General features: G+C 48.2%; 1 protein-coding gene across 1 annotated transcript in view; it reads right to left on the bottom strand.

The window, feature by feature from the left end:
* Ack (activated Cdc42 kinase) overlaps positions 1-22,817 on the bottom strand; it is a 45,761-nt gene extending 22,944 nt beyond the window's left edge. The window contains exons 1-6 of the mRNA XM_089572374.1: positions 21,363-22,817; positions 13,275-13,601; positions 12,121-12,302; positions 7,625-7,980; positions 4,494-5,014; positions 2,183-2,407 (exon numbers count right to left, since the gene is read on the bottom strand). Coding sequence (XP_089428500.1) covers positions 2,183-2,407; positions 4,494-5,014; positions 7,625-7,980; positions 12,121-12,302; positions 13,275-13,601; positions 21,363-22,286 — 2,535 coding nt within the window. The 5' untranslated portion in view covers positions 22,287-22,817. The remainder of the gene's footprint in view (positions 1-2,182; positions 2,408-4,493; positions 5,015-7,624; positions 7,981-12,120; positions 12,303-13,274; positions 13,602-21,362) is intronic.
* Positions 22,818-23,091: the final 274 nt, after the last annotated feature.

Genomic DNA, 23,091 nt, shown 5'->3' with positions numbered 1-23,091 from the left:
CATTCCTATTGCCATTTTTTTATATATCGAATTATTGATATGTCAAACTATTCCGTGATCCCCTTCGAAGTCGATATATCCGGGTTCAACTGTTTATAACAGGCGCTTATTTGCAGTGGACAGGTAATAAAATGAAAAACAAGGTTTTTGGTTGCACTTGTTCACTTTTCTTGCTCTGTGACCAAATCTTCAGAGTGAAAATGACCCCAATTCACCTTTGAGTTCTTGGCAGTCTCCTATTCTCGGTTAAGACTAACACATTTTGTCACGATGGATGTTGGAAAGGGCGCCTCTGGTGCCCCCAAGGCTTGAAAGCCTGGACTGTGACACAGATGCATAGCTTCTTTCTGAGAACTAGTACTCGGCACAAAATAAGCCACAGTAGTCAAAGAATGAGCGCCTTCCTTAGCCTAGAAACCGCAGATGTTGGATCCCAGAGTAGTCAACTAATTCGCTAACTGAAGACTGTTAGCGAATTAGTTAGCGAAGCATTTCCCTTAAACAGCCTTCTCTGAATCTCGCAGAAAAACGCCTGCGAATCGGTCACTCTCTCAGCTTTGGAAATGTTTAGGCCAAAGGCAGCAACAATTCATTAGCAGCTACTGCTGTAAAACAAGACTGTACAAAGGCAAGAGCCCTGCACAGTAGTAGGTGAGGACTGAAGCACAAGATTGCTGTGAAACAGAAGATAAGCTGCCCATATGCCAAGTAAGAGCTGCTCCTGTCAGATGGGCGAAATCAGCTCCACTCTGAGCAAGTGTAAGTCACTATTATTGCAATTCGCAGCAGCACAAGACATGCTAGTGGTGTTAGCTGCAGCATGCACGCACCTAAAAGTCCGTTTGGGGAAACTTGAATGACGTGCACAGGCCTGGGCCACACTTCGAAAGTTGTGGAAAGCACATGTAAAAACATTGTCACTGACGTCCTTGAAAGTTCACCATTAGTGCTGCAGCATACCCACACATACTTGTAAGGCACCCGATTACTAGCCTACTTTGCATGATCAACAACACACTTCGTTCTTTCCTGGTTGTTCACAGGATATCCCTGTCCTGACAGGTAATTTTTGATCGAGCTAATAACACAATGGAAAATACGCTCACCGGACATAACGGGACTTTTCTCCAGTGTTGTCAGTATTAATGTAAAGAGCACTTTTAATAACTTTATGAATTTCGAGCACCAACTGCTTTATTGATCGCATGACGAAGTCTTCATCATTAGGCTAGTAGTTGGCCTAACATGGTCTATCGAAGTAACTTCACATAAGAATTAAAACTAAGCGCAGGCAAGACAAAATATATGCACTTGTATATACGTGTGACCCCTTCCTGAATACATCTTAACGTTGGAGCTAAGACAAGCCAACGGTCAATCAAATAACTCATGGCCAGAACAGGTGACGTTAAGTTGGTGTCGATTAGAGCTTAGTGCAGCCACAGCTCCAGTTTGCATCATCCAGTCACAAATATGAATGCACAAATGTACGGTGACCTTCCATAACCCCCTCGAACTGCAGCGAAGTTAGCACAATGTGCTACAAGGAGCTGTTCACCATGCAATCATTTTTTTTATCCACATCTAATCAGCTTAGCGTCACCAAACATGGCGTACATAGAATGCTCCACAGTTGAGACAGATCACTATATTTTGCCGAGCACTCTCAGGCACCTCAGTGTATTCCATAGTTGTAGCAGCGGCCGAATGGAGCAAGAGACATCACAATCACAACGAGGGAAAAAAAGAAAAGCGACGCCAGTTAACGTGGGATGGACGTGGATGCAAAAAGAAACATTGGAGGCCTTCGTTACGCAAAGCTGGTGACAATATTTAAAAATGCGAACTCACTGACATTAAGACGACTTTTCTCTGCCCTTGACAAGGCGACGGAGCAGAGAGAAGGCGTGGTTGAATGCTGACAACACTCTGAAACTCCAAACCTGACAACACGTGCACAGGTCCCATCCGCGAAGCAACAACAGTGATGCAACACTGGAGTTGGGCATCATATCTATCACCACGCCCTCTGCAATGAAACGTGGCACTGGGCCAGAGGCGAATACTGCCTGGCCGACATCCCCGTGCATTAAATTACCCTCCCAAAATGAAGTGCACTTGACACGAAGCTGACCAGGGTGGGTGGGGGAGTGGTGGGGGGTCAGCTCCACGTGTCTCCCACCTGTGCTAGGGGTGCCGGGAGTGGGGGCGTCGGGGGAGGTGGCAGCTGCTGCAGCAGGTCCACCCCGGTCACCTGCACGTCGCTGGGGAACAGCCGGCTGCCGACCCCCAGCCTCTTGTCGTGCGACGGGGGCGGCCGAAGCAGGGGCACTCCGCACACCGTGGCACTCTTCGTTGTCGCCACCAAGTTGGGCAGTCGGCCGGAGAGCGCATGCTTCGGTGATGGCTGCACGCAAGAGGCACCGCGTGAGACCGGTTGTTCTCCAAGCGCTACGCGACCATCACCAGTTACGGGCAATGAGGCACGTGATTTATCACGCCAAGTTCAGCTGATCCTCTGAGGATCTGGCACTCAACTGACCGTGCAACCCGCGGCAGTCAGTGCGACGTGGCGTTCGCCTGGCCTGCTTTTCGGCGTGCTTCACTGTGAAAGGCCTTGCGGAAATCAATTACACATTCATTTTAATGTGAGGTTATTGTGGGTAGATTGTGAACTAGTAACAAGGTTAGACCTTATGTAGTAAACCGTAACTAGATTCAAAGCACTTTCAGTGCGCCTTCAAAGCGAAGCACGCTAGGCCTAACGGCAACGGGAGAACGGTGCACTACAGAGGCGCCTGAGCCTGGCGAGCGACACGCTGCCGAAACATTAGCATGCGTACACTCCATTCCAGCTTTTCTGCACAGCATAACGTTTTGCCGTTTCTGATGCAAACACCGAGCGCGCAAGACGAGTTAGCAGTGCTGCGGTACCCCATGTTCACTGTTCCAGGCAGAGTCCAGCGCACGGGAAAACACGTGCGCATGGTCGTAACATAACATAACATACACCACGTGGGCAAAATTATGCACGTATGAAGCAAATCTTTCGGCTTACTTCTTTTTTTTCGAAATACTGGCCGCTAAGCTGGGGGTGCGGCCCTTACATGAGTATATACGTTATTTTTCTGTAACACAAAATGCACCAGATATCAAAAATGACTTGAGGGACTGTTCATCACTGTATAACACAAGATGCAGTGATAGCTGTCGAGGTGTTTTCATTTCGAAATATACCATGGTAAATAATCTGAGAGGGACCTGCATGTATGCATATATATAGATTACTCTGCGCTGTGCTTGTTACGCTTGTTGTGTGTACCTTTGCGTCCTTGTTTTTGTATGTGCAGTATACTTTGCTTTTTTTTTATCTTTCAGACATACTCATTCTTCAAGCAGGAGTTCTCTCCCAGTCCAAAGGGAAGCCTTGTGATCTGAGAAGTGGCAGGAGATATGCTCAAGGCGTTGGCACAACGCCTGATTTTGAAAGTCAGAGTCTATATGTTTCAGGAAATCACTACAGCAGTGGGAGGAGTTTCAAGAAGCAGAAACTATGCAATCAACACTGTTTGGTTTGGTTTATGGGGTTTAACGTCCCAAAGCGACTCAGGCTATGAGAGACACCGTAGTGGAGGGCTCCGGAAATTTCGACCACCTGGGGTTCTTTAACGTGCACTGACATCGCACAGTACACGGGCCTCTAGAATTTTTCCTCCAAAGAAATTCGACCGCTGCGGCCGGGATCGAACCCGTGTCTTCCGGGTCAGCAGCCGAGCACCATAACCACTGAGCCACCGCGGCGGCCAATCAACACTGTGAGATGTGACGTTGTGACGTTACTAAGTTCAGAGTCCAGACTACTCAGCATGGTGCTGCATTGCCATGGCACATACCGTCGTTACCACCCTCTGGTAAAGCCGGCTAATACCACTATGATGACACTCAACCCTAAGAACTTGCCTTTAACAGTTACTGCTATAACAGAGGCCAGCCTGTGTGCATGGAACAAAATAATAATAAAAGTATGCTGCAATAGAGGGTTCCAGACTATTTCCAACCACCTGGGGTTCCTAAATGGGCACAAAATCTCAACAGGAAAGTGTTTTTGCAATTCACCTCCATCGAAATACTGCAGCCATGTGTGAACCGACGATCTGATTCTCAATAGTGAAACACCACAGCCACCAAACCAGCACAGTGGTCTCAGCCAGTTGGACCCAGCAGAGCTGGTTTGTTTGGTTTATGGGGTTTAACATCCCAAAGCTACTCAGGCTCTGAGGCACGTCGTAGTGAAGGGCGCCGGATATTTCAACTACCTAAGGTTCTTTAACGTACACTGACATCGCACAGCACACGGGCCTATAGAATTTCACCTCCATCGAAATTCCACCGCTGCGGCCGGAATCGAACCCGCGCCTTTCGGGACAGCAGCCAAGCACCGTAACCACTGAGCCACCGTGGCGGCTAAAGACCCAGCAGAGCTGCTTTCATACCTGAGCCTTGCGTGCAGCCTCCATCTTGGCGTCGAGCCAGTCAAAGGCGTCCGGCTGTGCAGGCATGGGTTGCGGAGGTGCCGGAGGCGGAGGAGGCGTCGCCCGCAATGCAGCAGCAGTCCTGCTGCTGCTGCTGTTGTTCGGCGTTGACAACAAGTCATCGACGCTCAGCGAAGGGCAGCTGCTGACGCGCGACAGCGGACCAGCCCCTTCGCCCGCAACGCACGAATAGTACCGGTCAGATCCGTCCAAATTGGAGTACGCCGGCCTCGAGACGTCGAGTGTTCCGACGTTGTAGTAGCGGCGGTCTGCGTTGGACGAAACGTTGTAGTACGTCGCGATGGACTCGCCAACGTTGGGAAAGGTGAGCCCTCCGCCGGGGGGCATCGACTTGCGCACTGGCTGAGGTGCGACCTGAAGGGTCGTGTCGATTTCGCTGCACAAGTCGATGAGAACGCCCTCCTTCACGGGACTGGGCTTGGACGCAGCCTCCAGGGTTGTTTCGGATGAGCCATCAGCACCTGCGGCACGTGACGCACCCACGCATGTTCTTTTCACTGTCAAATCACCATGTTGTACATCAAGACGTACAACTGTGCAGCGCCAAGCATCAGGCTGAAATCAAGTTATCTCCTCTCTATCTCCCTATTACAATCACTGCGGCATTATGTGCACCCTCTCCATTCAAAAAAAGAAATCTTCAATGCTGCACTGTAATGTAAAATGCATGTCGAAAAATTGCATGTAAAAAATGTAAACCATTTACTTCAAGCACTCAGCATTTCAGAAGTGACTTCACAACTCGGAAGTGTGTAGTTATGTCAGAAACACAGTTTGACATACTGCAGCTCCACCCAGAGTAACCTGGTGTTTTAAGTACAGTCAAACCTCATTATAGTGAACATGTAAAAAATTGTAAAATACTACTGTTGAACCTTGCCATAACAAAGTTGAAAAGGCCCTGCAGGCACAGCGATTATCGTTATAGCACATGTTGACTAAGCTTCCAACGGGAATCATCATTCTATTGTTATATTCATTATTTTGTTATAAACCGTTTCATTATAATGAGGTTCGATTCTACTTTGACATACAGCCGAAATCCATAACATAAAATTTCATCAAAAATGCGTGCAAGAGCAATGCAGTTTAGTCAGTGAAGGGAGCGAAACTCAGGAAATGCTTACTAAAGAACCAGGGAGACCTTTTCCCAAGTTTTACAGGCATTTTCGAAGGCGCTCACGGCGATTCCAAGGGCCATAGAAAGAATAATGGCTAAACAAGACGATGATCCAGTTCAACAATCAGCGCGAGCTGGTAGCTAGGCAGAGGCAGTTGCTTCGCGCTGACGCTTCCTATGCTCTCGCTCCAGTGCGGCCTTCCTAGCCCAAACATTGTCCAAGACGACAGTTTTGGAAGTTTTATCGCCGGCACCGATCTTGCTCCTGCAACATCTTTGCTGCCCGCTGTTCCTTGGTCTGGCTACAATGGTGATCGGCTTCTCGCTCGGCGGCCAGCGTCGTGAACGTGACAATCCTCCTCAGCATCACCCATGGCACTGCGGCATGTAGCTGCTGTGCCATCACAGGCCAGGCATGGGCCAGGTGTTGAAGTGCAGTGATTTCTCACCAAAAAATGCTCGATCGTGTTCACAATTCATAGCCCCTGCCTTCTCACTTTGAAATTGATGGAACTGTGGGAGGGCAGTGCAGACCCTTGTCAAGCATCTCTCTCTTTTCCTGTACGCCTGCCACGCACTTACAGCTAATAAAAAACTCATGGTTGAATCACAGATTTCAATGAGGTACGTCGCACGGCTAGTTGATAATGCACGATTAATTCGATCAAGGGGCATCAGAGACATGGGACACTTGCAGTGATTGTCTTCTTGCCCTATGGTGTAGTCTCTGTTGCGCCTTACTCCAATTAACCCTCTCAGGCGCTTTGTACACAATTGCGTAAGCAGCAAACTTACAGCCCTTTTTCTGAGAAACTGGAGCACTTAACAGTGATTTCATTATTTCAGTCAAATTGAGCACCCTTATTGTTGCAAATAAGTTCCTTTTCTTGGTACCATGTAGCAAATGCAGTAAATAATATTTCACATAACAATGAGCTAGGTAGCACTTTGTCCGCCGTTTCAGTGCACACAGATTTTGCCGCGAGTGAAAACATTGATTGTCTTTGCTCAATTTCGAGCGTAATGTGAATCTTCGAAACACAAAGCGATTCCGCGATCCCTAGGGTGCTTACCTGACACACCAGAACATTTCGATGGTACTATTTCTAACAAATCTGACATTTTGTCCGGAATTCTCCACATTGTTGTAAGAATTTACCTGCTGGTGTCTTACGTTTGAAAACTAGCAAACTCCCTTTCTTGAGGCCTGAATATACTACTTAAGTGAAGAAATAACTGATTTCAGTGAAAACGAAAAACGGCATCTGAAATGGTTTTAAAGGTGCAGTGAAGAGGAATCTGAACTCATCTTTTTGCCACAGGAACTCAATCAACATGTTCTGAGCATTCTTAAAACTTCCGATTTATTGCCCTGTGCGGCCAATTTCCCTAATTAAATCAAATTAACGTCCAAGTCCCGCCTTTTTTTTTTTAATTCTCCCCTGTACGGTGGGCAGAGTCGACCAACACGTGAAGTGCCATTCAGCCAGCTCCGTGGCGACTTGCCGCTCTGCCATCGGCGGAGTAATACGTAGTAATCCGTAGTAGCAAATAGTCGGCGCATATTTTTATTTCTGCGGACTTATTTTGCGGCTATATTACCTGCGAATGAAACTATTTATTCACAGAAACCTAAAAACAAAATAAACCGAAAGCAAAGCCTCCACGGAGCTGGCTGAAAGGCACTCCATGCGTTGGCTGACTCCGCCCACTTTACGGGGAGAATTCAAAAAAAAAAAAAGGCGGGAGCCGGACGTTAATCAGATTTAATTACGGAAATCGGCCACACAGGGCAATAAATCGAAGCTTCTAAGAATGCTGGGAACGTGTAGATCCAGTTCCCGTGGCAAAAAGACGAGTTCAGATTCCTCTTCACTGCACCTTTAATAAAATCACAGACTTTCAGATTAAATTCTGCCCACTGCACTGCAAGTTCCGCACAAAAACACACCTGGTGCTCCCATCAGGCGCACGGGGGATGACGATGACGATGGAGACCCCCGTGGGTTGTCTGCCCCCCCACCCAGGAGGGACTCCCCGGGGTCGGGCTGCTCGTTGACGAAGCGGTTGTACCCGTACTGGCGCATCTGGGTGGTGCGCTTGGCGATGGGGTTGTTCTGGGAGGAGCGGCGGGCCAGCTCCTGCAGCCGGGCAGCCAGCGGAGCCGACGGTTCCTCCTCGTCCTCACCAGGTGGCAGCCCCAGCAGGTCGGGGGGGTCCATGGGGTTCCGCAGGTACAGCTCGTCAATGGAGCCGGGCTGGCCCCAGGTGCGACCACTCACGTCCATGTGGCCCGTGTGAATGAAGCTGCACAACACAAAGGGAAAACGAGGCCATGATTATACTCTATTTCATACACAGCAGGCAACGCTGCAAAGGTTGCTGAAGTAGTGCGTCCGGGAAACCATATTACTCCGCCACATATCGTTTGTTCTTCTCGAAACTCCGGTCATTGTTTGCACGAACACAAAGAGCAGTATAAAACAATGTGGTAGCACTGAAAATGACGGTCGAAGCTGTGAGGCGCTCAGTGTTCGGGCTTTCTGGCCATAATTTTCACAGAGTGTGAACTACTTTTTGGGTGCGGATTGAGCAGAAGTGATTCGCCCTACGAACCGCATATCATACAGTAAAACCTCGCTTACCCAGATCTTGATAACTCGAAAATTCGGTTAACTCGGACATGCACCGCGGTCCCGGCAAAAATGTTTGTAGTTCAATGGGGTTAAACGCTTCTTAACTCTTTCGCTACCGCACCATAGGCCATCGTTCGCATATGATCGATTCAAATCGCCCGCTCAAAAAAGCTCATTTTGAAGCGTCGTGGACGTGCTACACCATCTAGTTAGCGAGCTCAACAACTGCTCTTTCGATTGCAGCCTTGGTTTCAGTGTTTTGACATGAGGGGACACCGTGAAAAATAAAACTTTGAAAGGCCGCAGCAGCGTCAGCCGGAGAAAATGGCATCCGCGTCGCCGCGCGCTCCTCGAAAGCGAAAGCTGACACCGAGCCCGTCGGCCGGTTTCGGTTTCGTTTTTTGCGACGAAAGCAGCGGTTATTAGTCGGGCAACAATGTACAAACGTTGGATTTCGGTTTCGACAGCAAGACTTTGCCTCGGGAGCCTGGAACGTCAGCGCGTACTTGCACGTAAGTTCTGTTTTCGTTCGCTGTGTGTTTTCTGCGGTGCATACAGTTTGTAATTGATGACAGTGATTTATTTTTGTGCTTCAAGGTTTTGACAACGTATGGCGACGACAGTTTGCCAAATGCACAAGGTCGCGTCGCATTTTTCAACCCAGACGACAGCTAGGTGTCCATATCGGCACATCGCTGCGGAGCGGCGCTCGGAGATTCGCTCGACTTCTCGACTTTTTTTTTTATGCTCTTCACGGCGGAAATGATGAAGACTGTGTGAGGAAACACCAATAAGTATGCGTGGATGAAGATTTTCAGCAAATTCGGCGTGACGGCTCATGGGAAGACGTGAATCTGTTGGATATTTTGATGTTCATTGGAATCATCATATAGATTGGAAATGTTGACCTGCCACGACTGTATCTCTACTGAAATACCAGAATAATCTATTCTGGCCCTCTGCCATCAAAAATCATTTCTCAAAATTGGTTTTTCACTTTTTTGTGTTTTTTTTTTGCACGTAACCGACCCGGATTATTCAGTGGCGGCAGCTTCTATTGACAAGACTTGGGAAGTGTCCTGGCTTTTGAACCACATCGATAAAACTTATTTCATCGATCCTGATGTTTTAGAGCTTGCCTAAAATGCCAAATTTTATCAGCTGGTTTTCAGGGAGCAGCTCATTCAAGAAATCTTCGGGTATGATGAGGGAAAAGAAGTCCAAGCCCCCATCCTCCCATAGAATCCATTCAACACCAACCGAAAAGAATGAAAAAAAGAAGAAACTGCAAGCTCGGCTATCAGAGAACAAGGGAGGAACAAAGATAAAACCTTACGTGAAGCACTTGTCAGTCTACCTCTGCTTCACATCTTCACCCCTGATTGCTCTTCACAGTGGCACCACAGTCATGACCCCTGACTTGACAAGCCATGGAAAGTGCAGTAAATTTTTCTCATAGCTGAAACTGTGAATAATGACAGCTATAAACATGTGCAACAGTTTGTATATTCCAGTTTTCCTCTAATCAAGTTCGGGCTTAGTGCAGCCGGTAATTTTTGTTTTTGCTATATACTTTTTTTGTATTTTTAGCAAATTTCACAAATAAATGTTCATTTACTTTTACACAAAAAACTCTTCTGTTTGTTTCATTCAGAAGTGTAACTAATAAGCTACAATTTCATGCACTGCAATATGTGCTGGGTGTATTATTAGTTCTTGTGAAAAAAATTTTTCTTTCAGTACACTCCAAATTGTGCATTTTTTCGCGGTAGCGAAAGAGTTAACTCGGCAGCATTTAGCCGCGTATCGGTTAACTCGGACAACCCCGGCGAGAGCTATCGAAACGTCCATACTCGGCGGCCCAAATGTTCAAACACCCCTAACCGACGACGAAGCCGGCGCAGCCGAGGAGAGCCACACAAACCGAAACAAGACGAGAAACGGCCGCAGGAGGCGAGAGGTGTGATGATGATAGTGAGAGAGCGATCAGTGGCCAGGTGGCACTAGCCACCACCCAGCGCACTGGTCGAGCATTCAGCCATCCAGCAACCACTAAAAGTGGCAAAGGACGACGGGACGGCTTGCTAGGCTTACTTTGTCACCGGATCTATGCGCGTGCTGCTCAGCCCATTCGACCCACGCTACGCCTGCGCTGCAGCTGTGTTGTTTTGCGAGTGTCCGGAAAGCCGTGTTGTGTGCGGACTCGTGCCCGTTGCGTTCGACTTCTGGTGCGTGCTGTAACTGCCGCCACGTCTACGCTGACGCTGCAGCTCCTTTTTTTTTTTCAGTTGCGAGTGTGATAAGCCCCATTGCGCGCGGACTGGTGCGTGCTGTCTCTGCCTTCAAGCTTTGCTGTTATGGCGGCCGCCCCCCCAGCGAAGCGGCAACAGCAGCCGGCCAATAATGACATCATATCGGAAGTGCTCGGCATGGAGGAGAATAAGTGTTCCAATGATGAAAATCCAGATCAGCCGCCGCGACGTCGCACTGTGCGGGAGGCCGCCGAGGCTCTCGCCGTTCTAGAGGAATTCTGCGTAGAATCCCGTGACAGTGAGCGTGCGAACCATCGCCTGATGGGGTTGAGAAAGATCGTTGTAGCGCAGATTCCGGCGACGAAAAAAAAATAATGCAGTTTTTCAAGCAATAAAGGTATGTTCAGCTGCGTACATTTGTTTCTCGTTTTCTTGGTACATTCGATAATCCGGAATTCGGTTAACTCGGACATTTTTCCCAGTCCCGTGAGATCCGGGTTAACGAGGTCTTACTGTACCGCCATGTGTACTTTTTGCTTCTCGAAATCTCGAATAGTCGCAGGACGAAAGTGTGGCAAGAGGTAAACGAAGTCCAGGAGGTGCCAGTCACGGCACTTAAGATTTCTCGCAACGAAATATTCTTGTGTTCGCTTTGGTTGTATGGCCAACTACTTTTTGCACACGGACTTAGCCTGCGCGAACAGGTGCGCTAGCTTCAGCAGCGTTGCCTGCTATGTATGAAATGGAGTTTAGTTGGACAGTGTTGACCAAGTCGGCGAATCTGCCACAGTGGCTCAGTGGTTACCCCGAGGACGCACAATCAAATCCAGGCCGTGGAAACCCCATTTGGACAATTGGAAATGGTATTTCTTGTTTCCACCGAAATGAAATATTTTTCTGCCTAAATAGTACATTCAGGCCTTAAGAAAGACAATTTGTCAGTTTTTCAATGCGAAATACTAGCGGCTGATCTTCTGCAGGGATGTGCAAAATTTCGTACAAAGTGTCATAACTGATGAAAATTACAACAGTATTGAAATGTAGCGGCTTATCAGGCAAATACTCGAAGGATTGCAGAAATAATTTCTATTTTGAAGGTACACATTATGCTTGAAACGGCGAAAAAAAAAAAACGACATTACTAATGCTGGCGAAATATGCTGCCATAAAAACAGCGGGTGACGTGCTACCCCGCTCACTGTTTTCCAAAATATTATTTACTGTATTTGCGACAAGGTAAAGAAGGCCAGCTTGTCTGTGACATGGATGCAAAATTTAAATGAAAGAAAACACTGCTACGTGCAGCTCACTCTCGGTAAAAGCTGCAACTTCGAGTCAACCACTTACACAATAATGTCAACTGCGTGCATAATTGTGTCAAAGATGATGAAATGGCACTGAAATGCGAAACATGCCCTAGAGGCCTAGCAGGCACCAGACAATGTGCTCTGTTCACTTCCGAGTCAGGCGCCTTCGGATGCTTCGGATCTCAGATGAACTGTGTGCGCAGCTGCACTACACAGCCACGAATTAAGCAGTCAATTCGAACACCCCCCCACCTGTTCCGGAGTGGGCGGCTGATGTCGCGGGGGCTGACGCGTGAGAGGGACTCGCAAGCGCTGCGGGGAAACTGGCCGATGCGGAAGGTGCGCTGGTTCTGGCCCCGCCACCAGTGGTGCTCGGGCCGCCCATCCAGCACCTCCAGCAGGTCGCCCGGCTCCAGCTCCAGCCGACCGCTTTCCTGGTGCCACAGGGGAAAGAAGGAAGGGAGGGGGGAAGAAGATGAGGACAGGTGGAACTCGCAGTGGCACAGCCAGACACAACACGGGGTCACTCCACACAACTGCACCTGCTCCTGTCAGAGTCTGGGAAAAGATGCACTGCACTGGCATTCCTGTCTTACAGCGAGAGCTGTTATCGGCAACAACCCCCAGATCTGTGAGGCCGGTGTAGACGTCCACACAGCAAAGAGTGTGGGTGGTGGGCGAGGAGGAAGAAGATAGGGAGGTAGGATGTGGTGCTACATGTGCGTTGTTACTTCCTTTTCCTGGCATTGTTTTCACTGCGCATGCAGCACAGTAAAATAGGTATCACTGGGTTCTCACGTTTCGTGGCATAGCGTGAGCGTGTGTCACTTTTTTCATGACTTTATTTCATGCATGCAAGCTTAATTTCCTTCAGCTTATAAAGAAAATTAACTTTTTTAATGTGATTTGTTTTCCTTTGTAAACCAGCAGCACACAAGAGCAAAACACTCACGTGTGCAGATGTGAGGAACAAACCACACACACCACGCACTTGAACGTGTGCAGCAGCACTAATGCTGGCAAGACCCAATTCAAGCCGCCTAAGGAAGCACAGCAAACACCTGGGTGTGACAGGCACTTGGCCTTACACAACGGAGAAATAAATAATGACCAGCTGTATGGTGAAAGAGACTGCTGTGATTAATTACTGTATGCTCAGTATCAATATCAAGTGGGTGAAAGAAATGTCAGGGTTGAGACATGCATGGATTTCGACGAACGAGTAACCCACAGGCTTCGTAGAACACAGTTTGGGAACCCTTGGTTCACTTGTTTATATTATTAGCCAATAAGAATCCAAAGTCCAGAGCAATAGTACTAACACAACACAGGTAGTTGCACAGGATGATGATAGAACACATGACTAAAAAGGTGCAAAAGTTAAGGAAGAGCGGCAGAGGACACACCTGCACGGATCGCAGTGCCCGCAAGATGGGTGGCCGTGCCTCGAGGAGGAAGTCCTTGAGGGCCGGGAAGGTTGGCCGGTCGGCCGGTGCATGCGCCCAGCACTGGAGCATCAGCTGGTAGACGTCCCCGGGGCAGGCCTCGGGCTGCGGGAGCCGCTCGCCCAGCTGGTCGATGCGCTGCAGAATCTGGGCCCCACTCAGCCCCACCCAGGGCTCCTGGCCAAAGCTGAACGTCTCCCACAGCGTGACGCCAAACATCCACGTGTCGCTGGCGTGCGAGAAGTGGCGCGACTTGAGGCTCTCTGGGGCACACCACGGGAACGGAACCTGGGCACGGGTGCCACGGGTTGCCAGGAGTTGATGAAAAAGTTCAGAGACAGCACAGAGAACGAGAAAAGCTATTAATGTGATCTCTAGTCTGACACAACATTAAGAATGCGGTGCAGTTTTGAACACATTCAAGATGCCACCTACTGTTCCACTGTGACAAGGAAACGGTCCATTGTTAGAGTTTTTCTTTTCAACTAAACAAACATATATGTATGCACCAAATACACACTGAGAAAAATTATAAAAGTGATACACCATACAAATAAACACAAATTCTCAAAAGGATATCTCAAAATAAACTTCTTTTCCACATCATCATCTTTAAATCTACTGCTATATACAACTTATTTAAGTTCACAGCTGGAATACTCATCAAAACCGCTCACTCGGCCTACTAAAGCACAACATCAGACAGGCTCCCCCCCACGTGAAGAAACTTGCGTTCCTCACACTCATTCGTCCGAAGATTGAATATGCATCAGCCATCTGGGATCCTGAACAAGCCTATCTCATAGCAAACATTGAGTCCTTGCATAACCATGCTGCGTGTTTTATTTTTTCAGACAACTCACATACTACCAGTGTCACTGCCCTAAAAAATCGTGCCGAATTAGAAGACTTGTCTTTCCTCCGCAAATTATCACGACTAGCTCTTTTCCATAAACTGTATCACCATCCATCGCTCCACCACGATTTTTTCCTATCACCATCAGCCTTCTTTTCACGGCTCGACCATCCGCACAAAGTTAAGCGCATCGCGTGTCGTTCATCTGCATTTGCGAAGTCATTCATACCACGCACTATCATAGAGTGGAACGATCTACCAGCACACACAGCCACTGAATCTAACGCCTCCACATTTCTCGATCTCATCCGCAGTGACGTTGGCATTTGAAATATACTGTTGATTGAAATGTATGTGATTGCGTCTGTCACTCTTTATGGGAAATATGTACATGCTGTGTACGTTCATTTATGTTATTATTGTTTTCCTAAACCTATTATTATTTTGCTTTCTATTAGCCTGTTTCTTTATCCTCTGGTGCTTAATTATTCTTCCATGTTATATTTAGCCTATTTATTGTTCATTTGCTTGTTAATAATGGTCCTGTTACATGTGACCCCCCCTACGTAACACCCTCGAATGAGGGCCTTTAGGGGTATGTTGAATAAATAAATAAATAAATCTGTTTCGGATCCATACCACATAATGCTAGTTGATAAGCTTGAAGCCGTCCATCTTGATGTCATTTCATCTTTAAAAACTACCATAGAACAGCTAGCGTAGCCTGAATGAAGACTACTTTAAACTTATTCTCACTATCAATCTAAAGGACGATCTTTTGTTTATGTTTATTTCACAAAATATGTCATCACAACGTAGCTCTTTCAGCTGACTGCATCTGGCCAGCCATGTTTATCTCCTCTCGCTGTGGTCATAATCATAAAGACAGCATACCACATTGCCAGACATAAAAACATTTACACACATTCTTCACTCAGACAAGTAACGACTGAATAACCTACCTTCAGCTTGCACGTGCATAAAAGACCCAATAAATTTCAAAATGCGATAACTGACATAATATATAACGTCAAGGGCCCATTGCTTTGTGTTTATGAGTTCTATGGTGTTTCTGTTTGTTAGATTTCGTTCTTGGTGGTAAGAACATCGTGTTATTCTTTTTGTGATTGTTTTTTAGATGTATTGTAATTTCTGCCCCTCCCCTCTGAAATGTATACATATGTACTATCAGGGACAAAATATACTCCACGTAGCGAGAGCCGGAGCAAAGGAAAACTGCGTTGCATCGCCATCTACAGGCGGCATCTGGGATCGAGACAGCCAATGCGTGACCTTTATTATCAGCAGGCATGTCGCTTGGCTCGTTTTGAATGTTTCGTGCTTTAGCTCGCCAAAATGCCACAGTTTTCCGTTGCTCCAACTCCCACCGCGTGGAGTATACCACTTTTGTCCCCGATAGTACATGTACCCTGAGGGTACAGTAGATAAATAAAAATGCCACAGAGCTTTGCCATCATATGACCTTATGGTCTACACTTAAGCCAGTTGTTTAGCTGATGGCACGTCTGAAGGTAGACCCAAAGGGCAATATGACATTCCTGAGCATGCAGCCACGATATACGCTATCAGCCAAAGAGCTGGCCTAAATACCGACAGCATGCTAAATGGAGAGGCGATAAGAAGGGCTATATCACAAAGATGCACTGCGTACTGTCTAAAAGCACAAAATTGAAGGTATGAAGGAGAGTGATAAGGACACAGCGTTATAGTGTTCTAATACGCGCGTCTTCAATGCTCTGCCGGTAAGTGTCGTAGATAAAGACAGAAAGCTGAGCTAGCTGGTAAGCGTTTAAGCTGTGGATTACAGCGCAAGGCAATGGAAGACAAGCACTGACTTTAAACTGCGTTTTATTGCAGAATAAACGCAATATGTAGTGATCTACTGTAAAAACAAACAAAACAGTACAAGGGTGGTCTGTGCAGGCATTCTTGAGGCAATCAACTGAGGTTGGGTTGATAGGGCTTCGCCAGGAAAAAGAACGTTTTTTTGTAGTCAGAGCTACTGAAGCATGGCTGATGCAAATCGGATCAATACTTTTCAATATGATAGGCTCCTACAACCTCCCTTGTGAGTCAATCGAAGTGTTGAAACGAAACTTTTGTATCGCGGATGATCAGGGCTGGATTTATGAATTCCTTTTGGAGAGGGGCCACTGCAACCCCCATTGTATAAGTGTGGCCCCTAAGGAAGACAGGCACACACAAATGCAGTCTTTCTGCTCCAGGCCAGCTCGTTAAGGTGCGCACAGTTGTTAGAATAAGAATAGAAAAGGAAAAGAGAGGGAGAGGGAGAGTGTCCCACAAAACATACATTCTGTGCCCTGCACCATGGGAGTTGTATACGTCATACCTCTTTCCTGTAACAAATTTTATGTGGGCCAGACAGGGCATAGCTTAGATCTGTGACTTAAACGCATATTTCAGTAAGGTGCAACCACAATCAGTGAACATGTCAACCCATTGTAAAGAGTGCAGGCATGCGCCCATCTTCCACGATACAAAGGTTTTGTTCCAAAGCCTGATCGAGATTGTAGAAGCCTGTGATATTACAAAGTGTGGATCCGAGCTTTCGTAGCTCTGACTACGAAAGAAGTTCTTTTCCTTGACAAAGCATCATCACTAACACCTTCAGTTGATCACCACAAACACACCAGTACAGACTGCTTGTGTGCTTTTTCTTTTGTTTTTTTAGCAGGCTATATTTTGTTCAGTCTGGTTTATTGGGGTTCAACGTCCCAAAGCGGCTCAGGATATGAGGGACGCCGTAGTGAAGGGCTCCGGAAATTTCGACTACCTGGGGTTCTTCAACGTGCGCTGACATCGCACAGTACACGGGCCTCTAGAATTTCGCCTTCATCGAAATTTGACTGCAGTGGCCGGGATCGAACCCACGTTCTTCAGGCCAGCAGCCAAGCGCCATAACCACTGAGCCACCGCAGTTGGGGAGGTTATATTTTGTGCAATACAATTCAGTTTTGAGTCAGCACTACGTTTGTGTTCGTTGTGTTGTCTTTTTTCCTGCCGCACTGTAATCCTCAGTATGTATTGAGGATCACCAACTCGCCTAAAGCTACACCCTACTATACAGTACATCCGTGTGGGGCATAGAGTTTCTTACTATTACCTAGAGGGAAAGCTGGCGGCCCGTCTATGGGAGTTTGCATGGCGACCCCTCGAGACCACTTCAGCCACCATGGGCGCTCAAAGCATCATGGGGCGGTGAGCTACTTGTTGCGGAACTGCAAGTTTTGGCCAAAAAATAATAAAAAAATAAAGCTGTTCGATAACTACAAACGTCCTAACATTGAAAATCTTGTCTAATGATTGCAACAAACGAGCAGAAAAGCATTTAAGTGCAAAGTTTGCCCAAAATAAGAGACGACTCGCTCTCCTATTGGCCTAGTAATGAACACTATAAAAACTAATATTTCGTACTTAACAGGCGCACTTTTAAAAGTAAATATGTTTTCAAAAAAGATGTTGTTGCTTGGATACTATAAGAGGTTTTTTAATGGCATTTCGGAAAAGTGAAACCTTTTATTGCCGTCGTGTGTCGTCGCGTTTTCACTACTATGGTTTGTACACTCTGCATTCGCGCAAAAGTCGTCTGCGCACACACGAACAGCGTTTTCGGAATGAAAAATCTTAGTAGTGCCACTCCGTGATCCCAAAAAACTACGACTGTGCCGCAACAAGTAGCTCACCGCCCCATGATGCTTTGGGCGTCCATGGTGACTGAAGTGCAGCGCCGCCAGCTTTCCCTCTAGGTAATAGTAAGAAACTCTATGGTGTGGGGCTCCTCAAATCAAATTCTTGAACAAGGGCTGCCGCTTCTACCAGCTTTTGTTTTCATGTGTTGAACACTACATTGTTCACAAGTTTGTTACTATGACAGCAATAGCGGCAGGCTTCACGACAGCTGGGTTCAAATGCGCAAGCACCTGCTGGCAGTTCTGAGCAGACGGACCCGAGCAGGAAATCTAACACTAGCGACAATGCCAGTAGACCACGAATGATGCCCAAAATATTTAAATTTTCTAGTGCCAATTCAGGACTTCGCAACCAATAAATCTGCATAATTCATCAGGCCTGCCCAATGAGGAATTGTTAAGAATAATAGACTCTTTTAACAAGTATTGTCACAGTGCTCATAAACTGAGAACTACTGAATGAACTTTTGACATGCAGGCGTTACATGCAAACAGGCACAGTAAGAGCACAAAAAGTGCAATAAGCACTTACAGGAAGATGTGAATTTTAATGCAGAAAAATTCAGTACTGTCACTGCTTACATGTTCCCCAAGGCAACTAATTAACGACGACAGCTGTAACACAGGCCCTCCCATGACAGTTCTCACTCACTCTCAAGAGTGGCCACTCAGGCTCAAGCATCACATGAGAATGGCCCATCCTTCAGAGTGCCTGCCCTCAACGTTAGATAGATAGATAGATATGATTATTTGAGTGTGCCTCAACAGCCAAGTGGCCTAAACGAGCGCACACTAGGTCAGATACATCAAAATCACCATTTCAAAACATTTAAAAGCAGGCACAAAAACAACAATTAGGCAAATATGTCCATGTCAATAAACATTTTGTTATATAAGATTTGTAAACGAGTCATTGGACAAATGGCGTGCAAATCGGGATAAAATGTGTCGAAACATTTTGCAGCTTTTGCATGTGGCACACGAAAATTCAGCGACATCAGTAAGGTCCCACAGTTAACGAAACCGCGCACGACTTTTTGCAGAAACTGCATGTCACGTATGCGTCGCCTGTCGCCAAGGGTACACATATTGAGGTCTGCCAAGAGAGAATCATAGTCGTAGAAAGGACGGCGGCCAATATATCTATCATAATATATTCGTATGAACTTACGCTGGACATTTTCAATTTTCGTGCAATAGGCAACAGATACGCTATTCCAGGCTACTGACGCGAACTCAAGACGCGGTCTCACAAGGGCACAGTATAGAGTGCGTAGACATTCGTGCGGTCAAAATTTTTTTGTTAGTTAAACGAACCACACCACCTGGATCATCTTCAGTGGACGATCACTGGACAGAATCTCTCAAGTCAACGCCACCGTTCGCTGGGTAGCTGGTTATGAAGGGAGCGAGGAACCTGGGTTGAATTATCAGCTTGCCAGCGAAATATATGACCGGGCACCACAATCCACTGGCCAGGCACAGAGACAGGGGAAGACACAGAGCTCTAAAGGCACCAGCTACCCCAATGCTACAAAAAACATGCAAGCACAACACACCTTGCTCCCTCCACCACACCACACATCTTACCCCCCAAATATTCTGAATCCGTCGCAAGATGCGCATCCTTACCCACAAGGACTTTATTTATCTAGCTTCTGCAGAGATCCAAACTGCCCCAATAGCCCAAACCTGATCAGAGATAGTGAGATGTTAATTTTCACATGCAACCCTGCCCATGGACTTCACTTTATTTTCCTTACCTCCTGCCCTCAGCCTTGAGCACCTCACTACGCTCAGGGCGGAGCTGGGTAATTCTAGGGTCTTAACTTGACTCCATTAAAAAGTTATTCTGACTGCACACAACTCATCATATTGTCATCGGCTAGCGTGAATGCAGCAGCTTTTGGCTACGACATCATGTACCAATGAACAATGATGTCTATTGGCACTGGACAAAGTGTGTGCCATAGGCAGCTGCTGTGGGAAGAAAAGAGGGAAAAAAAAGCAGAATGCATGCATAGCTATTTCTTGTTACTGATGAGGAACGTGCTCAGTAAAGAACACACCACCTTTTGCAATTGCAATTGAGTGACCCACTGCGTTGTGCTCTGGACCGCCTGGATCCTTGCCCATTAACAGAGGATCAGATCCTCGGACCATGGCTACAGCAGTCGACTGCCCTCAAGGCCTAATACGCCATTCGTGAGAGCAACTGGCTTGAATAACAAACTTTGACTGTGCTCCTCACCCTTTCTCCCTTTCTGTTTCCAATCCCTTTGTAGGCTTATGCCTAAGGAGTGAAGGAACGAGCAGCTGACTGCAGATCAGAAGGGTGCGCGTTCGTAACATGTCCGGGTCACCACTTATGCCTAAAGAGCGAAGGAGCGAGCAGCTGACTCGGATCTTGGCAAGAATAGAACTGCCTGCCGAGCCTTCACGTGCCACAGCCCCGCGCCGTCTTTATTTTCTTTCTTGCGCAAGCACGCTTTGGCTGTGCCCCATACTCAGTTTCATACATAGCAGGCAACGCTGCGGAGGTTGCTGAAGTAGTGCGTCCGGGAAGCCATATTACTCCGCCACGTATAACTCGTTCTTCTTGGAACTCCGGTCATTGTTTGCACGAATACAAAGAGCGGTATAAAGTCATGTAGTAGCATTGAAAATCACAGTCGAAGCTGTGAGGTGCTCAGTGTTACGGCTCTCTGGCCATAATTTTCACAGAGTGTGAACTACTTTTTGGGCGCAGATTTAGTAGAAGCGGTTCGCCCTACCAACCACGTATCATGCCGCCACGTCTACTTTTTGCTTCTTGAAATCTTGACCAGTCACAGTACAAAATGTGGCGTCAGGTAAAACGAAGTCCAGAAGGTGCCAGTCGCAGCACTTAAGATTTCTCACAATGAATATGTTTGTGTTCGCTTTGGCTCTATGGCAAACTACTTTTTGCGTGTGGACTTAGCCTCCGTAAACAGGGGCGCTAGCTTTGGCAGCGCTGCCTGCTGTGTATGAAACGGAGTATAGGCGCAGCCAAAGGAGAGCACTACACCCTCATCCCTCCTCCCCAGAGCAGGGTAGGCAATAGGAATACCCTTCTGGTTAACATCCCTGCCTTCCTTCTTTCTGTTTATCTCTGTTTATATCTCTTAAGCTTAGCAGCAGACTCCACATATTTCTTGGCAGCAGTTATATTCAATTATATTCAAGTGTGTGTCTGTGTGCGTGCATATATCAAGCAATTATATGTTTGTGTTAGTGTCGTCCCTGTGTTGTCCCAGGTCTTTTCAAAAGCGCAATTATGTATGACCATATATCACAGTGAATTAATTATTCGCAACGATGCATTGGAGATGCCAAACAGCATACGTACACGTACCACACAAAACCTTCCTGTGACACAAGCCTAAAGTAAGTCACATACGTTCGCGTCAACCTAGGACGGGAGAGGGGTGAACAACGCACCTTCTTCTGCTCGGCCATGATGTAGCAGTCCTCGTGACTGGGCAGGGCGCGCATGAGGCCGAAGTCGCCGATCTTGACGGCGTTGGCCGCGGCCAGCAGCACGTTGCGCGCCGCCAGGTCGCGGTGGATGAAGTGGCGGGCCTCGAGGTACGCCATGCCCGTGGCCACCTGCACGGCGAACTCGACGAGCCGCGACACCGGCAGCCGGCGGCACTGCTTGCGCAGGTAGTCGCGCAGCGAGCCCAGCGGCGCCAGCTCGGTGACCATCATGAGCGGCGCGCTCAGCACCACGCCGAACAGCTGGATCAGGTTGGGGTGGCGCAGCTGCTGCATGGCGTTCACCTCCTTCATGAAGTCCTCGAAGGCGCCCGGCTGCGACAGGGCGTCCTCCTTGAGGATCTTCACCGCCACCGGGACGGCGCGCCCGTCCGGGGCGTCCCACTCGCCACGCACGACGACGCCGAACGAGCCGTCGCCCAGCTTGCTGGCCAGCGTCACGTCCTTCTCGCTGATGAGGCACGTGAGCGCGCTCAGGTCCGCGGTCGGGGACGCGGGGCTCGGACCCTGCGGCTGGGCCGGCGAGGACGCCGCGGCCCGGGCCTTGGTGCCCACGGGAAGCAGCCGGTTGAGCAGGTTCCGCTTCCACTGGGACGCGCGGTGCTTCTTGACAGTGTCGAGCAGACGACGCGCGGCCGGCTTGCCCATGCCGATCTTCTCGAGGTCCTCGGTCTGGACGAATTCGAAGTGGCGCGGCCGCGTCACCTGCAGCTCGTCCCGGATCTTCATGAAGAACTGCTCCAGCTGCACCTCGCGCAGGATCTCGAAGAGCCACTCGACGCCCGCGTCCTCGCCCGCGCCGCCCGGGTCCGTCGAAACCGCGGCCGACCTCCGCAGCGTGCTGCTGCCGCCCAGCCCGCCGCTCATTGCCGTTTCTGCTCGCTTCCGGGCTGCCGATTTCCTAAACGGGTCCCCGATTTACATCGCCCCTCCGGAGCGGGCCCGTCCGCCATGAAAGTAGCCGCAGTAGCATGTCCGACGATCAGGGACCGCCGTCAACTGCCGAGCGCTCTAGGCCTCGCAGCGGTGAATGACTCCCACGACATTGTAACGAGCGCAGTCACGCGCCCACCCTTTTCTAAACGGCACGCAGAAAAATGAAAGACACCACCGTTCGGCTCAGAGCCGAACAGAAACTGCTAGACTACCACCGTCTCTCCGTCCGTCCGCGTTTACGTGCGCCCGATTCAGTCTTGTTTTGACGGGGGACACACAGGCGCGTCACGCGACGTCATACCGTTGACGATGTTGACGCCACATATTGACGCAATATCCGCATTGATAAAAAGTGCCCTATCGCAGCGATAACGCACCATATTTAGAATGTTTCGGGCACTATACTTGAATCCCACGACGTCGTGTTCACTGGCGTACTGGACTTCGTAACGGGGTCTTTCTCTCATCGTAAAAACAAAAGTGACGTTCTGCCGTGAAAATTGCGCCTGGCTTAACGGTGACGTCGAACGTCGAAATAGCAAAAAGTAGTTCCAAAATGGTCTGCTAGAAAGCCTCGTTCCAATGTTTTCGTTTAATGAGCACCTCGTCTCCCGCAAATGCAGTGATAGCTTGAGCAAAGTGAACAAATAAACTATTGCCGCGACACAGCTTTCACTCTTTGCGGGCTCTGGACAGCTAGAAAATGGTCGAACGATGTACGAAGCAGCTGCTCTTT

The sequence above is a fragment of the Amblyomma mixtum genome, chromosome 2 (genome assembly GCF_055824585.1).
Source record: "Amblyomma mixtum isolate Tamu chromosome 2, ASM5582458v1, whole genome shotgun sequence".
NCBI classification, from domain to species: Eukaryota; Metazoa; Arthropoda; class Arachnida; order Ixodida; family Ixodidae; genus Amblyomma; species Amblyomma mixtum.
Note: the sequence above shows the minus strand (reverse complement) of the source record. Positions and strands in the feature narration are given on the sequence as shown.